The sequence below is a fragment of the Lissotriton vulgaris genome, chromosome 10 (genome assembly GCF_964263255.1).
Source record: "Lissotriton vulgaris chromosome 10, aLisVul1.2, whole genome shotgun sequence".
Classification (NCBI taxonomy): domain Eukaryota; kingdom Metazoa; phylum Chordata; class Amphibia; order Caudata; family Salamandridae; genus Lissotriton; species Lissotriton vulgaris.
The window spans coordinates 488958318-488984667 of NC_141698.1; the positions used below are offsets into that span (position 1 = coordinate 488958318).

The 26350-nt window shown below is 43.6% G+C and overlaps 1 protein-coding gene across 1 annotated transcript in view; it reads right to left on the reverse strand.

The window, feature by feature from the left end:
- The window catches only part of LOC147685438 (regenerating islet-derived protein 4-like), a 51931-nt gene extending 27690 nt beyond the window's left edge, over window positions 1-24241 (reverse strand). Inside the window, exons 1-3 of the mRNA XM_086941342.1 lie at window positions 24127-24241; window positions 11067-11149; window positions 10115-10212 (exon numbers count right to left, since the gene is read on the reverse strand). Coding sequence (XP_086797468.1) covers window positions 10115-10212; window positions 11067-11130 — 162 coding nt within the window. The 5' untranslated portion in view covers window positions 11131-11149; window positions 24127-24241. The remainder of the gene's footprint in view (window positions 1-10114; window positions 10213-11066; window positions 11150-24126) is intronic.
- Window positions 24242-26350: the final 2109 nt, after the last annotated feature.

The following is a 26350-nucleotide window of genomic DNA, read 5'->3' on the forward strand; positions in this document are numbered from 1 at the left end:
AGGTGCATCATCAGAGCTGTATGAATAATAACAGCTGTGAGCTCCGTGCGTGAGATGCATCATCAGAGCGGTGTGAATAATAACAGCTGTGAGCCCAGTGCGTAAGGTGCATCATCAGAGCTGTGTGAATAATAACTGCGTCAGCCGCGTGCGTGAGGTGCAACATCAGAGCTGTGTGAATATTAACTGCGTCAGCCCCGTGCCTGAGGTGCATCATCAGAGCTGTGTGAATAATAACAGCTGTGAGCCCGTGCCTGAGGTGCATCATCAGAGCTGTGTGAATATTAGCTGTCAGCCTGTGCCTTAGGTGCATCATCAGAGCTGTGTGAATAATAACTGTGTCAGCCCCGTGCCTGAGGTGCATCATCAGAGCTGTGTGAATAATAACTGCGTCAGCCCTGTGCCTGAGGTGCATAATCAGAGCTGTGTGAATAACTGTGTCAGCCCCGTGCGTGAGGTGCATCATCAGAGCTGTGTGAATAATAACAGCTGTGAGCCCATTCCTGAGGTGCATCATCAGAGCTGTGTGAATAATAACAGCTGTGAGCCCGTGCTTGAGGTGCATCATCAGAGCTGTGTGAAAAATAACAGCTGTGAGCCCGTGCCTGAGGTGCATCATCAGAGCTGTGTGAATAATAACTGCGTCAGCCCCGTGCTCAGGTGCATCATCGGAGCTGTGTGAATAATAACAGCTGTGATCCTGTGTCTGAGGTGCATCATCAGAGCTGTGTGAATAATAACTCCATCAGCCCCGTGCGTGAGTTGCATCATCAGAGCTGTATGAATAATAACAGCTGTGAGCAACAGCATACTCTTGCACACACTCTCACTGCTCACCAATTCAAAGTTTGCTAAAAAATGTATGCAACGCATTGTCATACACAATGCCAATAACTCAAACTTTAATGTTACGAAACTTATTGCATTGTAAATGCTTGTTCTTAGTTGTACTCAATAGTTACTGTTATGACTATATTTGTATTATGCTAACTATATGCATATATATCTTTTCTTTTTCTTCTTATTATGAGTTTTATTTTATGAAATCTACCTCTGTATCGATAATGTATATTGAATTGTCTGACTGTGCGTTTAAACTGAAAGACTTCTGTTCTGTTGTTTATGTCTCTCGCGTTGTCAATAAAAATATTCAACAAAAAAAGACTTCTTTCCAGCAGACAATCACTCTTGGGCAGCTCCAGATGCATGTACCCTTGTCTCTGATGCATCTTAGGGGGTGCCAGTCTGGCACTGTTCACATATCAAACAGTTTCCTCCTGTTGTGTAATATATTCACTGAAGAATATTAAACAGCATAAAATCACAAATAGGCTTTGATTGATCCCTCCCTGGGGTGCAACCGCCACTTCCCAATCCATGTCCTCGAAGACTCCTAGATCGATCTACCAATGTTTTCAGAAACTCCGTAAATTATCCAGGGTGTTGTTGAGCATAGTGCGGTAGAGTTGGACACTGGCTTTTGTGTGATTGCACATCCCAACATCCAGCTTTCCAGTGGGGTACATTCAAGGATATCCCTCCTTTATATCCCTTCCGCACGGAGGGTGTGTGCCCGCTGAAGGTCCTTCAATCTCCGGAAGGCCCCAGTTGGTATTCTTGTTGAAGTGTGACAAATGATCTCCCCCACTAGTATGCCTCCCAGGTTTATATCCCTACCCATTTCCAGAGTTGAAATCCTGTGAGCTTTCAAACTTATTTTATTAATGTCCCCTTCCTTAATGTTGTGCCCAATGTGATTTTCTTAAGCTACCCCAGGGCTATGGTGGTGTTGTCCCATGCCTTCAGGGTCGCCTAGGTCAGCATGGGTAGACATCTTCTGTCATTTCTCCCATACATGTTATGTAAATGTGTGGCATTTCTCATCTCAGCTCTCTAATCTGGTTGCGTCTCACTGTGCAGGGTGAATACACATTTGTTAATGACATGGAGATGTGTAGCTCTATAGTATGCCTTGGTATCCGGAATGCAAGACCTAGATTATAGATTGCACAAAGCTATCTTGGGGTACCCCCTTCACGAAGCAGTGTGTTCAGCATTTTGTCTGTAGTCAAAGTATATAACTTGGATTAGGAAGGGGGTGTTTTGTAGAATATTTAACAGTTTGGGTAGTGTGATCATTTTAAAGATAGAAGCTCTCTCCTTTCAGAAATTCTGGAACTAAATCTAGGTTAAGCTTCAGGAATTGGTCAGCCTTACTTGTTATCTCAATTCCCAGATACTTAAAACCTGTTCTTGATACTCACAAGCCCCCAGTCAGCCCACTGTGATTCCCACAGTCCCCATCTGATAATGTACAGATTTCTCTTAGTTGATGCGATAGCCCAGTATGATTTAAAGCTTTGAAAAACTGCAAGAACCAACGGGATCAAGATTTCTGAATTGGTGAGATAAATCAAGGTATCATCTGCCTAAAGCAATATCATTTTGGATTCATTGGTCACAATATATAATCTCTGAGCCTCACCCAGCACGTCAATAGCACCAGGCACATAACACATAACAGGGCCCCACCCTTTTTTATTATTAATATTTTCCCTTTTTCCAATTTTCTTGGAAAAACATGATTTTAGCATAAAATGGTGCCTCTATTGCTACTCATAAATAGTGGTTGTGCAGCTGTAATATTCATGAAAACTGCAGTGTTATTTGCTGCAGACCAGCTTTTTTCTTTTTTCGCACATTTATCCACAAATCTGGGTGTGTCCCAGCATCATTCCTCTGGGGTCAGGCACCTGCACCACTCATAGATCCCACCTGCATGATGTGGATTTTTTTCCCACAGGGAGAACATTACAAATTGTGTCTACATATTCTCTGAAAAAAATCAAAGGTTACAGGGACATTATAGTTAGGAAGTCAAGTCAGGACGGCAGCCAACCCTTCCTGGTTGAAGTGCTGGCAACCACTCAGAGCTCTTCAGATCTCTGCACAAGCTTGTTATTATTCAAGAAGTAGCCACGATCGTAGATATACAAATTGGGATTTCCTTTCATTTCTCACAAACTACTGTACGGATTTACACCAAATAACTGAAATTGTGATCTGCGTAGTCAAATCTACCTTTCGGCCAAAAGGTAGATTTAGCTCACTCAGCCACCCCAGTTCAGGCATGGCCATTGTTTCCGGTCCAGGGAAGACATGGCTTGGCAGTTCGGGCTGGACTGTTCCCATGAGGCACAGGGTCAGACTGATTTGCATATGGCCATGTCTGAACTGGGGTGGCTGAGTGAGCTAAAGAATGGTGATGGATTAAACCCAGATCAGTTGACTGGTGGTGAGTGTTTGATTTGCTCAAACGCTCCATCCATCATCCCCTTTTGTATCGCTTTGTTCGCCCTAAGGTGGCAGGGTAAGCTCAGACATGAGTCCCTTGCTCACTTGGCCACCGGATTCAAGATAGCCTGGCTGATGAGGATTATGAATCCGAAACCGGTCCCAGGATGCTTGTTTCCAGTCCAGGGAAGACATGGCTTGGCAGTTCGGGCTGGACTGTTCCCATGAGGCACAGGGTCAGACTGATTTGGATATGGCCATGTCTGAACTGGGATGGCTGAGTGAGCTAAAGAATGGTGATGGATTAAACCCAGATCAGTTGACTGGTGGTGAGTGTTTGATTTGCTCAAACGCTCCGCCCATCATCCCTTTTTGTATCGCTTTGTTCGCCCTAAATTGGCAGGGTATGCTCAGACGTGAGTCCCTTGCTCACTTGGCCACTGGATTCAAGATAGCCTGGCTGATGAGGATTATGAATCCGAAACCGGTCCCAGGATGCTTGTTTCCGGTCCAGGGAAGACATGGCTTGGCAGTTCGGGCTGGACTGTTCCCATGAGGCACAGGGTCAGACTGATTTGCATATGGCCATGTCTGAACTGGGGTGGCTGAGTGAGCTAAAGAATGGTGATGGATTAAACCCAGATCAGTTGACTGGTGGTGAGTGTTTGATTTGCTCAAACGCTCCGTCCATCATCCCCTTTTGTATCGCTTTGCAATATGTTGGGAGCACCAAGTTGCAGGTCCACAAGTGGATACTCCAGCACATAAGGGCCATCAACAGCAATGATGCCACGTATCCAGTCGCAAGTCATTTCAAAGATAAGCATGACAACAAAAGCGAGTTATTGCAATACTTTGTTATAGATGCCGTTGCCCCCTTGAGGAGGGGTGGTAACAGGGAGCCTATTCTGCGAGCCTTAGAAACCAGGTAAATCGTGGAATTAGATAGCAAGACCCCTTCCGGCCTCAACCGACCGAAAACTTTCATACGTTCCTTTAGTTTACTGCCCTGAGACCCACTTCATTTCTGAGATTTTGATAACATTTATAATAACAGGCAGTTGCCTTCCCAGTGATTTGAGTCTCATTCTTTCCTGGGTTACTACAGGGTGGGTGGTCACTCGTCCTATCTGTACTATTCTGGTTCCGTTTTTGAAGTCATATGTATATATCTGCATTATACATGTTTTTAACTTCCCTATTTCAGGCACACATTTTTGCACAATTTTGCACATGAATGGTATAGCATATACACTCCACGATGGGGACTGTTCTGAACTATTGGCCCACTTGGGCAGGCAACTTTTTGCACATGGAGTTATTTTGCACACAACATCAGAAGTGAAATGAAGTAGATCTGATGAAATGAGAATTGACAACATGAATTTAAAGGTTGTTTGACATTTTAATAAGAGGATGCTCTTCAAACTACTAATCGCCATTTTTGCAATGGGTAGAGCGTCATTCATTTATGTAGTTCTGTATTTGACTGATACAAATAGAGAATTTCTGGAATATGCTGGACGAAAAGATGCAAGTGTCTAACAGGGGCAAGGGAAGGAAATGGCTGTGAATGAGACACTCCAAAGCACGTTACTCCTTCCACAGACTTTCAGAGGTGAAGTATTTTCAATGTTTCAATTATTCGCAATAAAATTATTGTTATTCTTTATCTGATAATACTCATCAGCACTTTCAAAGCCAATGAGTCTGGTCCGTTGTAATTGCATGTTCTTTGGTACGTGACATTCATAGATGCATTATCAGAAAACTCTAATACAACTATTTCAGCTAGCGATAATTGTTGAAAAGGCATGAGGGTTCGCTTTGCACCGAGGCGCTTTTTAGCCTCGATGAAAAAAGCGTGCGATGGATCTCTAAATTGCTTTGGCCAATGTATGTAAGGGATGGCTTAAGCACATAAACTACTGTGTTTTCTAAAGAGTGCAACCCAACAGAAGATGTACACGCGCGGGTTTGGGATTACACATGAGATAGATGCTGGGGCAGGTGTTTCACTCAGGCCTGACTGTTGTTTTCTCTTGTTTGTTTGCAGCCAGGGAGCACTGCCGTCCATCCGCGCAGCCTAATTCCTACAAATACATAATGCACTATTTGGAGGGGCGGAGCGAGGCGCTTGGGAGAGCAAGCCAGATGGCGCCTGATCGGGCACTGAAAGCTGCCGGCTGCGCGCGTGTACTCACGCATCACCGCAAGCGCTAGACCAGTAAAAGCTGTGGTAGAACTTTTAAAAACCACTTACTAAATGTCTCGCAGAGCAACGCATGCGCTGGCTCAGGCGAGACCTAAAAAAGTCTTCTTCATTGAATTGGATTTTTGATAGGTATTACAAATAGTTGTTTATTATTTGTCTATTTAGTCTCATTCCAGAGATGCAGTTTTAGTATTTAATATTGCATCCCAGTGTAGAACAGCCATCATTCAATATAAAGAAATTACCTGCATGAGAATTACAAAAAGGCCCGGGGGAAGGGTCCTAATACTTACATACAAGCACCGGTGCAGACAGCTGCACAAATCATGATGATTTAATAAAGAAATTGTTTAAACAAATTAGTTTTTCATTTTTATTTTCATATTATCAAAAGACACTTTATAAATCTTTAACAGAATAAATACATAGCAAAAATACTCAACAACAGATTATAATAATTACCATGTCCTACACACCTCATTCAAGTTACACAATCATACTATCATACATTCCAAATATCACATTCATTCATACAGCACAAAACAATACCATCACATCAACAAGTACATCAAGATGGTTAAGCTGCCACATGATAATTGGATGACAGGTTCTCAAATATCATCCAGACGGTAGGGGTAGAGACAATCCAACTTCCCACAACGGTTAAAATGCCAACGCGCGTTTCGGTGTCTAGCCCCAGCCGGGGCCACACCTTCATCAGGGCGAGGATGGACAAGTGGTGTGGGACAACACATCTGTATACAAAAACTAAGAAAACAATTCCCGCAGCTACTGTTGGGCTCCGGGAAGGGAAAAATAGGCTCCGGTATAGATCAAGCGTTGTCCAAATCGGCCCTTTTAAGTATTCCAATTTAATTGATGGCCGGAAGAGGACAGGGGCAGCCAAGGCAGCCACGCCTAGAGATAGATCAAAGGAATATTCCAGGAGGCTCGGGCTGGGTGCAAATCCCCAACACAAATAATGATAATATCTTGATGTAGAGATAACTTCTAAGGGGGGAATGTTCATCCGGGCAACAGCGGAAAAGCTATCCTAGGATATCACAGAACGAACATTGTCGTCGCGACCGACTCGTTCGTTCAGTGCGCAGAGTGCGGCCGACCTACACTCCATGGATCTGGAGCATTGCCGCGCAGGACCAACCAGGAGCTGCCCTATGATGAAGCAGGACACCTTTCGGGGTGTGTGAGGGCCCTAGCTCCTCACAGAAGCTATTCCCCCCTTCTTTTTTTCTCACTGCTAGGAACAGCACACTTAGGGGTATATGTAGGTAATTCACATTTTGCGATTCTCAAATAGTGGTTTTTAAGGAATCGCTATTTGAGAATTGCAAAATGGAATGTAGGTAATAAATCGCAATTTTTTTGAGAATCTCTAAAATTCCTTAATTGTGATTAGCAAATTGCGAATCGCAATTAAGGAATGAGTGACCCATTCATTCCTATGTGCCAAGAGGCCCATAGGAATGAATGGGGATACATTCTCAAATTGCTATTTTCTATGAGAATATCGCAATTTGAGAATCGCATTTCCAAGGGTGCCAGGGTGTCCAAAGGACACCTGCTGCACCCCTGGAATGTGCCTATAAGTACATGTGGTGCACATACATGCCCTAAGGACATGTCTGTGCGCCACATGGCACTTTGAATTTTTTTTAAAAAATGCATTTTGACAGGAAATCGCAAAATACCATCTACTTGCAGTAGGTAGTATTTTGCGATTCCAAAATCGCAATTTAAAAGGCACCCCTACATACCATTTAAGGAATCGGAAAATTGCGATTCCTTAAATGCTTGAGCAAAATAAGGAATCGCAATTTTTGCGATTCCTTATTTTGCTAAGTGGCACCTACATACCAAAACGCCGTTTGCAAATTCCGGCGTTTGCGAATCGCAAACGCCTTCCTAAATATGCCCCTTAGTTACTTACAGTTCATGGAGTTCGGCAGTCATAAAAAACAGCAAACAGCAAAAAATCCGGGTTGACCAAGCAGAAAAGGCAGATTTTCTACAGCGTCATCACCTCACGTGTTTTGCTTTTAGACCCAGGAGTCTCAAGGTCTAAATTTACCAATATCATGTATTGCCAAGTTTCATGTTTTGCAGTTCAAGACAGACCTCGCTTTTTAACTGAGAGCTCTTTCCATGGTGGCCTTTCACATGCGCATATTATCAACATTAAACTTCCAGTGCCAGAATGCAGTTTGATGTTGGTGGATAAAAAAGCCATGTATGACTAAAGTCTCACATTTGACGTGGTACATATCACAAAATAAAATGTGTATGAGAATATAAAACTTTTTCACAGTTTGAAAAATATATGTAGGAAAATAGCTTTTTGCAAACTATTTGTTTGGGAGCAAATCCTGACTATTTTTTGCAATATTAGATAGCGAAAACGTGTTCCGAAGGTATTGGAGCGCTTTACATGTGCGTCAGTTATGTTACACAAGCACCTTTAAGGTTTTTTGGGAGACAGGAGGAGATTAACAGGTACATGCATCATTGGTGCCGTTTGCGATTCCTTAAGTGCGAAAATTAAGGAATCGCAATTAAGGAATCGCAAACGGCAATGCATCAAAAAATCGCTAATTTTTTAGTGATTCCTTATTTTTCCTTAATTGCGATTCACAATTTGCGAATCGCAATCAAGGAATCCCTTCCCATTGATTCCTATGGGCCAAAAGGCCCATAGGAATGAATGGGAAGACAATCTCAATTTGCGATTCGCAATTAGCTAATCGCAAATTGAGATTGCGATTTCAAGGGGGCAGGGGTGCCCAAAGGACACCCTGTTGCACCGCTGAAATCAATCTATGCACATATGTTGTGCACACATATGCCCTAAGGGCATGTGTGTGCACAACATGACAGTTTGAAAAATGCACAAAATTGCATTTTTCAGAATTTTCGCAAAGTACCATGAGGTCCAATCTCATGGTAATTTTTTCCTCCTAATTGCGAATTCGCAATTTTTTTAGGTGTCATGCATTGCATTTAAGGAATCGCAAATTGCAATTCCTTAAATGCAATCGCATTTTTAAAAATCGCAAAAAATTGCGATTTCATGTATTTTTGATTGATGCATCCCAAATAGTGATTTAGGAATCGCAAACAGCCGAATTTTGCAATTCGCACCGTTTGCGATTCCTAAATCACTTGATGCATGTGGCTGTAACGGCCACATGCATCATCCCGGCCTTTTGCGAATTCCAAATTGCAAAAAATAGGGAATCGCAATTTAGAATTCGCAAAATGGGATGCATGTATATTTTCGCAAAATATTTGCGATTCGGTAAAAATTGCAATTTTTACCGAATCGCAAATATTATGCGAATTCCAAAGTGCGAATTCGCAATTCCCATTGATTCCTATGGGCCAAAAGGCCCATAGGGATCAATGGGAAGGCTTTAACAAATTGCGATTTTCTTTTTGAAAATCGCAATTTGTTAATGCATTCCAAGGGTGCAGAGGGGGGTCCAAAGGACACCCCTCTGCACCCCAGAAATGTAATTTGAAGTGCATATTTCACACACACATGTCCTAAGGACATGTGTGTCTGAAACATGAAAATTAAAAAAATGCATTTTTGAGCATTTTCAAAACTTTTCGCAAATTACCACGAGGTTCAACCTCGTGGTGATTTGCACCTCCTAATTGCTAATTCGCAATTAGAAAAATAATCATGCATTGCTTTTAAGGAATCGCAAATTTGTGATTCCTTAAAAGCAATCGCATTTTTGGAAATCGCTAAAAATAGTGATTTTCACAAAAATGCATGATGCATCCCAAAAACGTATTTAGCTAGTGAAAACGGCCGAATTTACCGACTCGCACCGTTTGGACTTCCTAAATAGGTTGATGCATGTGGGGGTAAGTGATTTGCCCAGAAGCACAGGATGTTGAGAGGACGCCGAAACTTTTACCTGGTACCCCAGATCCAAAGTTCGCGGCTCTGGCCCTTACACCACAGAGCAGCCTCCCCTCAGTATGACCAGGCTGGTCTTTTTACCTTGTTTTTAAGCGACGGACTGCTGCCTAATACCTTAGATATTGCTACTTCCAGCTGAATTCTGTAGGTGCTCTTGCTTTCAGCTGTGCCTAAGAGGCAGGCTGTAACACTTCTTTCTGCGTGCGAGTAGTGTACGGCAGTTATCTGCCATAGTTACTACAGTGTATTCCTGGCACCGTGACTTCTCTTCAGCATTTGTGACATGACTCTACGCAGACTAGCAGGCGGCCTATGCCAGAAGAAGTAAAAGTCCGCATGCTTCCCTGCCACTGGTGCACACATCTTGTTCGTGTTTTCGTGCAACTGCGCGCAGTTTTTGAGAGAAGGAGGCAACCCACTGTGTGCTTAGTGAGGCTAATGACACCCTGACGTCACAGCTCGCTTGTAATAAGCTAGTATTTATTGATAGCCCAATAAGATCTCCATGATTATTAACCAAAGGATAGCCTGCAAGACTGTCATTATTGCTCCCACACACCCTAGGCAACCGCCAAAATCAATAACCCGACAATGGTCCTGCGATATCTCAATTCTAAACAGCCTTCGGATATCACAGAGATGGCATTACTTACCTCCGCTTCCGACCAAGAGAGGGCGAATCGAAAGTATCCATAACAATTTGCTCTGTAGTAAAACCATCCAGAAGGGCAACTGGATCGAGCCTTTGGGTCTGTTTAATAGGAAAGTCACAACAATCATGTTAGGCAATGTTCTCAGGGTACTAAATGTGACAAAAAAAGTTAAAAGGGGCGAGGCTGTTACCACCAGAGATAAAAGCTTTGGCCCAGATTCACGAATTTTATTCGCAGTTTTAAAAGAGCGGCTTTACCCACCGGTAAACATATAGTAATAGAGGAGACTCCCAACTAACCATACTTGATGTATGTGAGAGATTGTGAAGGCCAATCTTTTACAGCGGCAAGCTTAACAGATTACGATGAGTTTGTGTCATATCTCTGGTTGGGCGGATCTATTACGAGGGGCCAAAGATTCATGTTGGCCAGCTAGAGCTATAGAGATTTACTCTTGATTTTGAGAAACGTCTCATGGTCAGGTGGGGACAGCCCACGGCTTTCAGTTCCTGACTGGGGGAGGGAGAAGTAGCTCTCCAGTTCATAATAAGCAAATCCACAAACCCTATTCAGCCTGAAAATAACAAAACCAGGGGCGTAATGCAGAACCCTTCCCATTCCTTAGGGCTCTCCCAACCTTTCAGGGGCCCCTCATCAGCCCAAGGCCAGCAAATATCTGTGAGATATGGGAGACTCAGGGGCCCTTCTTCACATTCTGCATGGGCCAGGGGCATAATTTTGTTTTAAACCATTTAAGCTGGGCTCGTCATGAGCGTGCGAGGAGGCTACACCATGACGAGCCCAGCTCGTCATGAGCGTGGAAGGGGTTAACAATCAATGCGCCCCATTCTAAGTGACTGCATATTCGAGCCATTGTGTTCTAGGTAGCAGTAGCAAGGGCAGCACGCATATTTGTGATGTGTATGTGATTTTAGGGACAATAAGTACTCACTAGCCATGACGTCTGTGAGAACCAAAGTGCTCAGGAGGAACATCGCGCACACTGCCAGTGCCATGATACTCCAAACGTTCTCTCTGAAATAAATAAGACAAACCAGAGTCACATCAGAAAGAATGCAGTCAACATCGTTTGGTATGGCATTGACATCAACATTGCATGCTATTTCACACAAATATGTTCTGGATCTCTCTTGGATTGTGTTTCTTATGCATTCGAACTGTAGGCTTGTCCGGAGGTGCTTTACATCGGTGAATTCAAAACTGTAAGGTAATAGTGTCTAATAACAACCAGTTCTTGTCAACGCTTGCCAGGACCAGAGTTTGCAGAATACAGTACTGCATTGTAGTTGCAATTTCATTTGTAAGAATAGAGGCGCTTAGAGTAGCTTCATCCTGGCCCCAACTATTGCATTGTATTGAAATTGCATTTATATAGTGCTTACTACCCCTGACAAGGAGTCAAAGCGCTTGTTCGGTGAGGGGCACACTACTCCAAAATCCATAAAGGATCAGTGGTGAATTAGTATAGTGAAATATGAAAGTAATTTCAGTGGTGGACATGTTAGTCTGTTATTTGGATTGAAAAGGATAGTGGAGGGATAGAATAGGAAAGGATTTCGAATACCTTTTTTTGGAGGTCATAGCAGTAGGAGGAGACTTGGGATGAGTAAAAAAGGAGGTGGAGGGGAAGAGTCAGAGTAAAGGATTTAGAAAGGCTTGTTTGGGAGATCTGAATAGTAAAAGAGGTCTGAGATAATGCATTGGGATAGAGTAGGGAAGAGTCTAGAAATGGGTGTTGTGGTATGGGGTTTGGGATGAATGAGAGAGTGGAGGCAGAGGATATATTCAGAGAGGTATAGGATCAGAAATAGGGTAGTGCATTGGAAAGAGTGGCAGAATGACAACTGAGATGAGTCAGAGAGTTGAGGTAGAGGATATACTGAGAGCGGTATAGGGTGAAAAATAGGTTAGTGCATTGGATATGCTGAATTGTGTTACCAAAAATGCTTATATACTGCTGTAGTCAATTTATGCTTAATGTGTCTGTTTTTTGATAATCACAGAAGACCTGAAAGTAAACATTGGAGTTGCGCAATCTAAAGCAATAAATGAGGATGTGGTCTAATGGCCAGAGCAGTGGACCTTGAAGCTTTCCCAGCCAGGTTTGAGTCTCGCAGAGATGCTCAACATCCTGTGATTCTGGGCCTAACAAAATGAATGTGATCGTCTGTAATATGCAACTGGTGCTCATGTAAAGTGCTCAGATACCTTCGGGTTGAATTTGGGCTATAATTGACAACATTATATATATATATATATATATATATATATATATATATATACATATATATATATATATATATATATATATCCAAACACTTGGCAGAATTGCGTTTAAATTCTTTAATGGTCAGACAACACGAAGGTAAGAGGCAGTTAGTCCCAACGTTTCTGCTCATGTCGAGCCTTGATCACGGGTGGCAGTCTCTTTTGAAAATGACCCACGTGGTTTTCAATTATATCTCTGTGGTGAGAAGTGTCAGTGCACCTCTTTTTCGAAGCAGGAAGGAGGTAATGCTGGGATGTTTTCCAGAAGCCCCGCGCTGTTTTGCACTGACCGCCCTTCAAGGTCCAGGCTCGTGTCGTGTCGCCAGGGCCGGCTCTAGGCTCATGGTGGCCCTGTGCAGGAAGAATAGGTGGGGGCCCCGGAAGAGGGGTCCGGACGGGGCAGAGTCAAGTCTAATATGGTTATGATTTCCAGTGCACTAATAGCCCCCCAGGGATCCAGCACAACTCCCCCCAACCACAAAAAGAGTGATAATACTCCCCAATCAAATAACTTGATTTTACATATTGCTTCATGCCTCGCTTATGCCATTTCAATACCTATACGTGACTGGTGCAGGTTACATAAACTTAAGGAGCAGATACCAGTGTCCAATTCATTTTGCACAATGTTGGCACTTTTCAAATATGAAATTGTCCCCAAAATGTTTGTCTGAGTCCACATTACAGAGAGATCTTTGTACCAGGGAAACGATTGTGGAACCATTGCTGACCATATCAACTCACTATTTTTGCTTATAAATCAATTTATGCGATCATTGAGATTTTAACAGACAAGTCATTGTCCATGAGCAATTCTTCATTTAAAAGAACGAGCAAAGACACTTTAATATATAATATATATAAAATATGGAGCAGACTGATTTTCCTTCAGATGTAGTCCTAAATCGTGCACATTTGAAAAATGCTGAAAATGTTTTTTTCTTTACACATGCTTTTTAGAAAACAGTAACAACTGTGACTTCACTTTGTGTCTTGCTTGTCCTGGTGAAACCAGAATTTATCTGAATCCCTATCACAAAAGTAGCAAAATGGTGCCAATAAATATGCTCTGATTTTGGGGTCTCAGTGGGGTGTTTCTGCAAAACGGTCAGTGATGTTTCTGTCATTTGACTTAATAGTGCTCAGTTTACTCACTTTAGGAAGATGGAACGCTGACTCGACGTTTCAAGGATTAAAACTCGTGCCCTGGCGATCATTGCAGAGGGCAGACGGAAACGCCCAACTCACTGGACCATCTTGACGGCTTGTGCTTTAAATGAGTCTGCAATGTCGGGTTCTGAGTACCTACACTTCTTTATTTGGAGAGGGAGAGTACCTGCACTTCATACACTTTAATGGGAAAGAACCGACCCTTTTCAGAAGTAAACAGGTACTGTTGTATATAGGGTACCTGCACTTATTTTTCTTTTTAAAGCACTGTTGGCAGCATATATGAAAACATAAAAAAGGATGTCCCAAAGACTTTCTAAAGGTGGCATTTTGGGCAGCAGTCACCACCCCTATGCAACATACGCTTGCTACCCTTTGTAAACTGCTTGCATGCTCTGTGGTTTAACCCAATTTTATTTTTAATTAAGTGTTCAACTTTTTATAGTTGCAGTAACAGTTTTGTCAGTGCCTGTTGTCAAATATTAGCGTGCTGCTGCTTCGTTTCACAAAACTTTAAAACAGTTATGTCGTCCACTGGTCAAGTGTTCTGTGATAAAATCAGAGAGTTTTTTTTCTGTTTTATATAGCGCGAACAAGACCTGAAGGTATTACATGAGCACCAGTTATATTACACAAGAACACAATTTTTGGTAGGCACGAGGAGATTAAGTGATTTGCCCAGAATCACTGGATTTTAGCCGCTGCTGAGACTCGAACCTGGTTCCCCAGTGCCAATGTTGGCAGCCCCCTCTAGCCATTGCGCCACATCCTCTCTCCACATCCTCTCCTATAAGGGGCCTACAAGGTTGTTTCCGCTCCCTATTATTTTGCTAAAATGGTGTAGCCAAGTCTAGTCCTGTCCCCCCTCACCCTTCCCTTCTTATATGTTGAGAGGCCCTTCCAACAAGAAGCAGAAGGCGAGAGCAGTGGAGCACACGCCTGGCACCATGCATGTTATTTTTGCCTCCTTGAGTGGGCAGGGAAACCACACCAAGTTCTCCTACAATATTTTTAAATCTCATCAAATCCTAGACAGAGTGAGCATGATGTATCACATACAGGGCTGATCACATATTCGAATGCAATGACAGAAACAGCAAAATACAAGCTTTTTGGTGTGTCTTAAAACCACGCCCTTAATTAAATCGGCCACCCGCCTTTGAGAGAACACCCCCCCATTTTTTATATCCCACTTAAAGTCCTGTTGGTATCTATGCTACCCACTGAAAGCTCTCTTACCTCACTCGTGAATGATGCACTCCAAAGTCTGTCTCCATACAAGGCAGCCAGGGGTGGTTGACTAGAGAGTAGAACAGCGCCGACTGCCCCAGGCCAAAATGAGCGCGAGATCCCGTAGCGGTGAAGCGCCTGACGCTAACTGCTACGTCCTACTCATCGCGACGCGGGGGCATGGCTACAAGTCTGATTGACGGGCCTGGAGGCTGGGACGGACAGGCGGACAGTAGCAAATTAAATATGCTGGCAGCAAATTAAAACGCGGGAGTCGGGACCGGGACGTTGCGACCGCAATTTTTGAAGGACAGCTGCGCGCACTTTCAAACTGGGCCACGCACAGCCTTTCTAATTTATTTGTGGACAAAACACAGTGTCCCAAGGCCCACATAAATAATAAAGGCCGCAAAGGGCCACAGTGCCACGCGACGCCCCCAAAATTGTGCCGCCTGGTGCGGATCGCCCCCCCTCCCTAGCTACGCAGCTGCAGTGAAAACAGCAATGCTCACGCATTGCCCGGAGGCTGCCAAATCCTGCCAGGGGGCCGCCAGTGATCCTTCCGATCCAATCCTCGTGGTGGCGCCTGGGGTTTGGCGGCCCTGTGCAGGTGTACAGTTTGCGCATGCCTTGGACCGGCCCAGGTGGGGCACAGTGTTTGGATTTATTGGTTGGAGCCTGACCTGCTTGCCCCCTGTGAATGTCATCACTACGTGTGGCGAGTTGGGAGCAGAAGGAATTTTTCCGGTACTGCTGGCTGGAGCAGCGTCTTAAAAGTGAGTGAGACTGAAAAACGAACTGTGTTAGTGGGCAGACTTGGCTTACAACTCCCTGGGAAGTACATTAACATTAAAGAAGTGTTTGCGCATCATGGTCATCTGCAAAAAAGAAAACAAGCACTTTTCACCTTTAAATTGAAGACTTTTCCCGGTGCGCGTTCCTAAGTGAAAATACGGCCCACAGAGATATTTTGTTTTGGGCCTTGGGGGTCCTTGTGGGACCCCCTGAGCAGGCCTAGGGGGTCAGGGTGCTTCTACTCACCCCCCTTTTTGAGTTCTAAAACTTTCCAAGCAGGAGCTGCATGCTCATTGGCTTTCAACACTTCAAACCAGGAAGTGTTGGCAGCCATCTTGTGCTCAGTAGACCGAGTCACAAGAAATCAGAAAAACAGACGTGTAGAACACAAAAAGGGGGCAGGGTAGAAACCCCCTGACTCCCTAGGCCTGCCCAGGTGGTCCCACAAGGACCCCCAAGGCAATTTTTTTTTTTTAAACCCGTTTTTTTTTTAATTACCTCCCGGGGGGACAAAATCGCGGGGGCATAGTTATAAAGAAGTGTGAGGGGGCCCCCAAATCGCCCTACACTGCCCCGGGGACCATTGCCCCCCTAGGGAAAAGCAACGCAGCCCCCTGGCGCATATTGGAGGCTCATGGTGGGCTAGTTGGCCCCTCGGGACCCCCAGTATGCAAGGGATCTTAATCCCCCAATTTAGAACACTCTACAGGGCGTGTTTGCACAGTTTAAGTTGGAGAATTAATTCCTGTTCAATCCAGAGATCCCCTAGAGGGAACTAGTCCAACAGGTATCTCCAGAAAGCGCCATGGAGCTGCACTGCAGAGTGTTGTAAAAATGGGGCGTGCCCTATGAACACCTGCCTGCAAAAATGTAGTAAATCAGTATAAAAAAATAACAATTAATACATTTAAAAATTGTCACTTAAAAAACCTCCGAAGTTCAATGAAAAAAACATTGGTTTCTGGCCTGATATAGTTAGGAATTAGCATTTAAAAAACCATTGAAATTCACTGAAAAAACCATAGGTTTCGGGCCTCATATAGTTAGGAATTAGCATTAAAAAAACCTTGCAAATTCACTGGAAAAAAACATAGGTTTTAGGCCCTATGTAGCTAGGAATTGGCATTTAAAAAACCTTGCAAATTCACTGAAAAAAACATAGGTTTCAGGCCTTATATAGTTAGGAATAAGCATTTAAAAAACCTTTGAAATTCACTGAAAAAACCATAGGTTTCAGGCCTTATATAGTTAGGAATTAGCATTTAAAAAACTTTTGAAATTCACTCAAAAAACTATAAGTTTTATGGGTGTTATAGTTAGCTGGACATTTCACTCATACAAAACCATTGAAATTGCTACTAGATAGTTAGTTGTACTAACTATATTTCGCGCACCCGCAATCCACTGCTGATGATGTCACATATTACATCATTCATGACATGGTCAGTGACATCACTGATGACATCTCAAATGACATCACTGATGACATCACTGATGACATCATCCACGTGATAGTTAGGAATTAGCATTTAAAAAACCATTGAAATTCACTGAAAAAACCATAGGTTTCAGGCCTCATATAGTTAGGAATTAGCATTAAAAAAACCTTGCAAATTCACTGAAAAAAACCATAGGTTTCAGGCCCTATATAGCTAGGAATTAGCATTTAAAAAACCTTGCAAATTCACTGAAAAAACCATAGGTTTCAGGCCTTATATAGTTAGGAATAAGCATTTAAAAAACCTTTGAAATTCACTGAAAAAACCATAGGTTTCAGGCCTTATATAGTTAGGAATTAGCATTTAAAAAACCATTGAAATTGCTCCTATATAGTTAGTTGTACTAACTATATTTCGCGCACCCGCAATCCACTGCTGATGATGTCACACTGTCCCCAGCCCACTAGGTACAGCAGGGTAGCGTATCGCATCCTGCCCAGGATACCCAGCTTGAACATGGTCCCTCATACAGTCAAACAAGATCACCATCCTTGGGGATTGAGGGCAATCATGGCCTAGAGGTAGCCATAGTCAGTAACACTGAACTTGAATCTACAGGCCCAACCACACCAACCAATGGCCCGAGGTGTAATGTCAAGCCAGGGGGTTTAAAAGCAGGGGCAGGTACGGGAGTTAAAAGGAACGGTTGTGCAGCAGGGGCTAAAGCCAAATGTGCATGGCAGAAGGGTCAGGGCATTGTGTCAGCAATCCGCAACCACTCTCTAAGGAGGACATGGATGCCTTGATGGATGGCTGAAAGGGCACCTTCATGATCAATATTGAGTGGAAACTAGATCCCATCAGGCAAAGTCCAGCTACAATGGAGGTGCAGCTCACGAGGATTTGTCAATATAGGCCTGCTGGAAATATGGATCCTCTTGGGGGGGTTCCAACGGGTCCCTGCTCAGCTAGTAACACACTCGGTGAGAAAAGTCCAAATGGCTACAGGCTTTCACTAACATCTGTGCAAATTAGTGGCAAACTTCCTCCAAGGCCAGCGCCCCACAGCCTGTTCCGGTCCAGCCAAACCCCCAACGGATGAGTCAGTAAGTGTTGGGGGTGCCCTCCCAGAGCCCCGCGCATAAGACCCCTGAAAGGAGAGACCGAGGCAGAGGCTACCAAGGTTACATCTTCCACCAGAATCCTCTCCATATGTATTAGTGCTTAGGAATGTTGCGGCGCTCCCTTTGGGTGCCAGTGAGGAATTTGTATAACTCAATAACAAGGTACTGCACTGGTTGGATTGTAATGCGTCTCTTGGTCTAAGGTTGGAGAAACACATTATTATGGTGCGTAGAGTATCCTGTGACAGGAGGTCGACAAAAAACCTGGCAGGAGACTGTGTAATTGTCAACTTTAACAGACCCCATCTAGTAGAAAGAATTTTACATTCAGTGTTACAGAAATCACTTGGGTAGGGTTGTATCATCTATTGTGGCCTTCCCCCTACAGCATTTTTATAGATCCTTCACCCGCGCTTTGACACCCAACAGCATGGGCTCCTGGAGGCTCCCAGCTAATCCCAGTTGCCCTGAGCTGGATCGTCAGTTGGTTATTCAAGACATAACACTTTATATTTCTTTTACACCTCTGGAATCATTGGACACTTGTGATTGGCTCATTGACAAAGATCCCTTAGAGATAGCATCCTCTCACTGTAGAAAAATAGGGCCTCCCTCTATAAGTCCTGGGGACGGTAAAGCTTGTAAATTTATCTCACTGAACATTGCCAGATTAGCAAACAAGATCAATGACCAAGGATGGATCACTTTTATAAAAGGATTTAATGTGAATTGTTTTCAGGAGACATGGACAATTACTAATAGCTTCTTTCTCAAGTAATTTAAACCCTTTTGTGTACTAACCACTCCTTCACGGGCGGGCTGCTCACTTATGTCTCCCTGGATATACGGTGCAGCTTGAAGGAATTATCAACTCATAAAGATTGTCTGCAGGCTTTATCTTTTTCCCAGGGGCTGGTAAACTTGTTTTTGTTAAATTTTTATAATGCCAATCCAGAGCCTCCAAATGACTGTAATATCGCTAGGATGGGCTCTTTTCTAAGGAACATGACCATTAAGGCTCCCTTGAATGGCTACCTCATGATTGCAGGACATTTTAATATTCATCTATGTGGGGACCCAAATGCAATCACTTTAAATGGCATAAGATGCCCTCGGATGACAGGTATGCATGTTGAACATACCCTACTGGGAGACAGTCTTAACGCCATAGTCGATGAGTTTGATCTGACCATGACTATCAGCAGGGTGGCCCATGGTAGGAACCATATTAATCCAACATTCACTGGGAGGGGGAGTTCAATGTTTATAGATTTCATTTTTGTTTCCAGACCCTTCTTTCAACTTCTTTTGGATTTCTATGTCTAAGACAGCATTTATAGCAACCATAACCCGCTGTGTATCTCGACCACATGGCCAAAGCCTGGAAATCCTATACGTTAGTTCCCAGGGGAGCACTAATGACAATAGATCAGGGCAGAAGGCTAAGATGGGCACAGATAACCCAGGACTCCTTCTAGGAGTTCCTTTTGACCAAGTGCAAGAGGGAAATCGATGTCTGTACAACTGGATGAGAGGAGGCAGAGGCTGCACTAGAGGCATTCTCTGCCATTTCATATACAATTGGACACCTACTTAAGGCACCACCCACGTCCTCGATGGTTTGAGTCATGAGTTGGTTTGATCACGATTGTTCCTGTGTGGCCAGGAATCTGAGGGGTGCATTAGGCACTCTACCAAGGGACTCTGCTTTGGTAAAAGAGTTTAGAGGGATATACAAAGCTGAATTAGCAAGGCGTAAGGCCAAGCTAAAGGAGGAGCAATGGAGTAAGCTCATTGAGGCCTGTGCCCTAAAAAATAGTAACCAGTTCTGGAGTATTGTCAACTGTCTTTTCCTGTCAGGTTAAAACACTCAGGCCCTAGACGCACATATTACAGAAGAGGTATGGGTTGGCTATTTCCGGGAAATGTTCAGCAGCCCATCAGACCAAGTCTAGTTGGTGGTGGAGGGAAGTCATCCCTTGTCATCATAGCCAATGAAGTTAGCAAAGGTATAGCAGGGTTGTCTAGGAGCAAAGTGCCAGGAATAGATGGTATCCCTCCTGACATTTACCTATCCAACCCACAGTTGTGGGTGCCAATCCTTACCACCATTATAAATTATGCAATGAGAGGGGATCGACCTAGCACTTGGTCCCTATCCACCATCGTCCCAGTCTTCCAAAAAGGAAATAGGGACAGCACCCTCGGTTACCGGCCCATACCAATACTGGATTCATCTGTTAAAGTGTTGGGACCTGTCTTGTTGGATTAGCTGCCCACATGGGCGGATTACAAAAACATCTTAACTGACATCTAACACGGTTTTCGTCCAGGGAGGTCCACAGTCGATCAATGTCTGAATTTATATATGATTGTCAACAAAAATACCATTGCTCAATCTCGTAGTATATATCTGGCCTTCATGGACATGTCCTACGCCTTTGACAGTATAAATAGAAACAAGTTATGGAAGACCTTATTGGGCATGGGCGTGGACAAAGACAGCGTCCTTTTCCTCCGTGAGCTTCATAGGGACACCAAAGCAGTGGTACAGTACACGAATTACTTGTCATGTCACCTGTTAATCCCCAATTCAGAGAGGGGTGCAACAGAGCTGTATATTGACCCTTTTCTTATTTAACTTATATATCAACGACTTGAAGAAGGTACTAATCGACACTCAGGTAGACTTCCCACAGGTGGGATGGCGCGGTATGCCTGTACTATTGTATGCCGATGAGGTCGTCCTTATGGGCAGGACAGTGAGGGGTCTGCAAACCCTGCTCAACTCCTTTGTGAAGTTCATGGAGGACCGGACCTGTCATTCAACAACTCTAAGTCATATGTGATGAAGGTGGGGCTAAGTCCAAGGAAGTCCTTCAACTTCAAGGTAGGTTCTACACCAGTTCTAAGACCAGTGCCTTCTCTTACCTGGGGGTGATGCTAGACACCAAACTAAATTGGGGCAGCCTGAGAAGCAAAAAGAAAGGGGAATTCCAACGGGCTAATGCAGCAATTTTTAACTTTGCTTCGCGTTGGGTAAAAAAAAAAAGTAGGTGCAACTTTGGAGATTTATAGAGCTACGTGTCTAGGACAGGTAACTTACGGTAGTGAAATTTGGGGCTATACATCACATGAGGAGTTACAAAGAATTGAAAATAGGTTCCTGAGACAACGCCCATGTGAACCACAGGAAACCTCTACTTTTTCTGACACGAAGAACTGGGTATGTCCTACCTGTCAGACCTGTTGTCGTATCTCCCATTATCCTATTGGCTCAAAGTCTGGGTGAATAAGGGGACTGCCTTACATAAAGACATCAGAAGGGATTGTATGGCCCTTGATTATGCCCACCATGTCCCATGGTTTAAATATATCCGGGAAGGATTTAGGACTCTTGGAAGGGCGCACCTCTTTAGTGACCGAGATTCAATTAACAGGAAGGATTTACTTTGGGCTAAGGAGTCTTTTTTTAGACTCCGGGTTGTGAACAGGGAGGACTGTGAGTTAATGAAGACCAGTGTACGCAAATACATTATCCTGAAAACCGTACAATCTATGGAACCGTATCTCCTTGGGCTCTCTAACACTTATGACCGTTTTTTTATTGATAAGGTTCAGTTTTGACATATTTTATATCCTCCTTTCCCACCCTTGAGGGAGTAGCAAAGGTGAGACCCTGCCATCATGCGATTGTGACAGCAATTCCCCTCAGATTAATTTTTTAATGTTTTGTAGTTATTATGAGGTGCCGATGAAGACCTATATAATCCCAATTTTAAAAACAGCACATTTCAATCAAGTGCGACCTGCCTTTACTTTTTTTTAGCTATGCTCTCAGGGTCTACGTAATGGTATGTTCTTTTTTTTTTAAAGCCCATAGTTAAGCTTAGATGTAGTAGTGACTAGCACCAGGTGTAGAGTAGGCCTGATTCATTTTTATATCTATTTATTTTAAAAATGTGTTCCATATCAATGTATGATATTTGATGACGATGATATCAATCGGATGGGAGTTTTTGGTATTGTTGTATTTTTGACTTTAATGTTTTTTTTCACCAAAGACAAATAAGTTTACTGATTGATTGATTGATACATGCAGCATTTTGCAGCATTCATAGAAAGAGGAAAACACCCCTGAGTATTATTTCTGTGCAGGAAGATGCCCCTTTCAGCATAAAAACAATCCTGCTGACAACACAGGGCCCCTTGCACCATGGTGCAAGGGTGCCTGCATTGGTGCCAGGCAGCCGAAACTGTGCCAGCAAAGGCAGAAAAGACATGAATGCACCATATTGCATAAATACGGTGCATTCTGCCCTTTCACTTTGGCGTAGAGAACGCAGCAAGGCGACTTACTGCGCTGCTTTATGCCAAAATCCCATAAATGAAGGCCTAAGGATAGTAGACCTGGGAATGCGTCACAGTGCTATGACTACCCAGGGAGGAGTAACAAGGAGAAATATGCTTACTTCTGTTTATTTTTCCTCTTTCTACATGTGCAGCATTCTGCAACACACATAGAAAGAGGAAAAGGCTTCGAAGATTGTTTTTGTGCAGGAAGGTGTGCCCTCCTGTACAAAAACAATCTTGCCTGCAAGGACGCTTACGTTGGCACCTGGCAGCCACTACTGCGCCAGCACAGACAAAATGCGCAATATCTTAGCAGATATGGGCCTCATTTATGAGAAATGAGGCATTGCTGCCCGAAAGCAGCGAAGCGTCACTTCTCAGTGCGCACTCCTGGCGACATTCCTGATGCGTCATATTTAATGTATGACGCATCATGTCGCAAGGAGTTACAGATACGTCAGAATTTCTGACGTAACTGTAAGCTCAAAAGTGACGCATTGCTGGAGTGTGTCACAAAAGTGACGCAACTCCAGCAATGCGTCCTTTCACATGGGGCAAGCCCCATGTGAAAGGGCCTCTGTCAGTCTCACGCCTGCTGTGAGGCAGGCGCAAGATTTTGACGCAACGGAGTCCTAAAAGTGACGCAATGAAATCTCATAGATTTCACTGCGTCACTTCTACGACCCTTCCTTGCGTCAATACGCCCCCCTTGCATACATTATACCAGGCGCAGGCATAATGTGGCGCAGGGGTTTACAAAGTGACGCATCTACCTAGATGCGTCACTTTGTAAATATGGCGCAACAAGGCGCATTTTTTACGCCACTGGTGCGTCACAAGAAGTGACGCACCGGCGGCGTAAAAGTGACGCACAGCCTCATAAATGAGGCCCATGGTGCATCCCTTCCCTCTATAGTTGACGCAGCGTAGCCAAGTTGTCTTGCTTTGTGTCAAATGTTAGTAAATCTGCCCCAAGGGGTAGACGTGCGGTGCTCAGAGAGATGTATTGGAAGGGTGTGCAGCAGCCAGTGGAGTAGCAAGTATACCACGGGTCCTAATGCATGCACGGAAATGGCCTGGGCTCCTATTTCCCCGTCAGGTACTGAAATGCAGCAATAACCGCTGGGCACCGGTTCCACTGCACCTGCTGCACTATGTATTTCTGCACCCCAGAGCGAAGCTAAGCAGGGAGGATGGGGCGTTATGCCAGAGCTTCCCACTTCGTCGGCTCAACATTCTGTGATTGTGGGCAAAATCACTTAATCCATCTAATCACCCCGTGCCTTAAAAAAACATGAATGGAACCATACTGGTGCTCATGTAAAGCGCTCCAATATGTTCGGGAGAGATAGCGCTATACAAAAAAGGCGCACACGCCAGCTTTCTCCTGTCAGATAGAAACGGAATTAAACCTGTACTTTACAGTAGCCTCCTGCTCACGTAGCCCAATAAAGGGACTTAAACCTTCAACTCGGCGGCCATCCTTGTGACGACCCGTCTCTCACCCCAAATCTCCCTCTAAGCCAGGCCCCTTTGCAAATGTGACACATATTGTAGGACATTCCAACGAGCATTTACCCTTAACGAGGTCAGAATCTCTCCCCAGTCTTACCTGTGCTTCGGTCGCCGGTGTTTGTAGGGGTGCAGCCGTGACCAAAGCCGCGGGGCTCTGTGTATATGTATCGTTTTGAGCTTGGTTATCAGTGTTTGCTCTAGGTGGGATCGAGGCGTAATAACGGTGAATTTCGGGTTATTAAAGATAGCCTCGCCCAATGATCCCTGCTAGAAAAGCGTAATCGCGCCTTGCATCTGCTCAACTATTTGCCTTTTGTTCACCTCATTCAAGGTTGGGAGAGGCTTTGGAAGTAGATAAATAAAACGTGCTACACAGCCATCTGTCCCGGACTTAAAACACTCAAAAAGGGCAACAGCATCATGTTTCGTTTACATAACAGGAAAGAGATGTTAATTCTGGGGATTTGCTATGGCCAAATGTGAAACATTACTACGGGGTATTTTTTTCTGAGAAGTTAGACACTGGTCCTTTTAGTGCCCAGTATCCTTCTGAATATGACACAACCCAGTTAAGATGTGTTATTGCCTGGGTAATCGCAACATAGGAGAAGGAATTTCTGCAACCTGATCAGCTGACTTTTTAATTGTATTGGACATCTGTGGCAGTATTATATTCCTGGCAAGGGAATGATAATGTTGGACATCAACCAGGATTTGCATATTTTGAGCAGGCCACGATCCGAAATAGGCAGGAGAAATGACCCCGAGGATCAGGTGCTTCTCCAGGTGGCTGAAGTCAGTGAGACAACTTGTCAATATCAAAGGCGGGACTGTATGTGCACTTTACTGACCATAATTCGGCGTACTTGATCTGAGGTAGAAAGTAGGCGCCCAGATCCTCCTCCATAACATATTTATTACCCCCTGCAGTAAAGATGGCACCGGACTGTAATAAAACCTTAAGACATATGCGCAGTTAAAAAGTAAATGAACCAGTAAATATTGCACAGTTAAATAAACACAAAAGGCCCTCGCAATAGTATCTCTCTAGGAGATAAGACACCACACGGTTCAGAGTTGTATTTACCATGTGAAGAAGCACGCCTGATAAAAGCCAGTTTTATCACTCAGATTTTCCCTCTACTGAAAACAGATGCAAAATGTGCACAGCAAAATGTCTGGAATCCGGAACCGCAAGCGGATATGGGGCTTATAATTCTGGAACTCGTTTAATCCGATGCTGGGCCCATTAACTCATACTGGCCAGAATATGGGGTGGGAATAGCTGCTTGCTTTGAAAACTCCAGCCCACCCACTTGCCGACCATCTCCTAATGAGAGTCAAAGAATCAACAAGCAATACGAAGTAGTAACACTGGGTACTGACATGCCAATCAAAATAGAATGTAATGTGATGTCAGCGACGCCGTTAACAAGCTATGCAACAGAAAGTTTTCCGGACTTTCACTGGCTGATTCATTTCATTATTACATTCCTTATGGCACTTACAACTTTCCATACAATTTCTCAGTGCTCGTGTTCATGATCTGCACTCACAGCAACTCTGCTTTGTCTCCCAGGTTAGGGTTAGGCTTTTCACTGCACCTTTAAAAATTCGCTGTAAATTTTGAGCTTCAGTTTACTCCGTTTCTTGTTTAGTATCCCAATGAATTATTTTTAGCAATGGTTTTAAATGACAATAGTTTTAAATGTATTATGACATTGAGATTTTTTATATGTATTGTAATATTTTAAGTCTCTGTACTTTTTATGTTTTCGCTATGATGTAACCGAATAAATGTTTTATGACTGACACTGCACCTTAAAGATTGGATAAGCCTGTGACTCAAAGATGCTCAGGACATGGAGTCCAATGCACAGTATGCAATAGCCTTGAGACGCTCCTGGGTGGTTTTTTTTTTGTTTTTTTTACAGATTCATTTCATTTCATTTAAAAAACCTTTATTTCGGCAATATGCCATAAAAGGGAAAAATAAGGTAAAAAAGGAATACAAATTGATGACAGTATAATTAGTTGAAGCAAAAATAGTTTCAGCAACTTTTACCACAGACACATTTGGTCAAAATTCATGAGTTTAAAACACAGTTGATATGTATTAAAATAGTAATAATAAATAGATTTCATGCAATAATTTAAAATCATATAAAAAAAGACAGGAAATTGCCCTGAGCTGCCATCCCGGCTCAAGTTCAGGCGATTAGGAGCCTGCGCTTATGCCACATGGCAGCCAAAAACTTTGAAACAGCAAATACAATCGGACCAGTTGTGTCGGCTTTTAAAACTCTAAATGCCAGCATGCA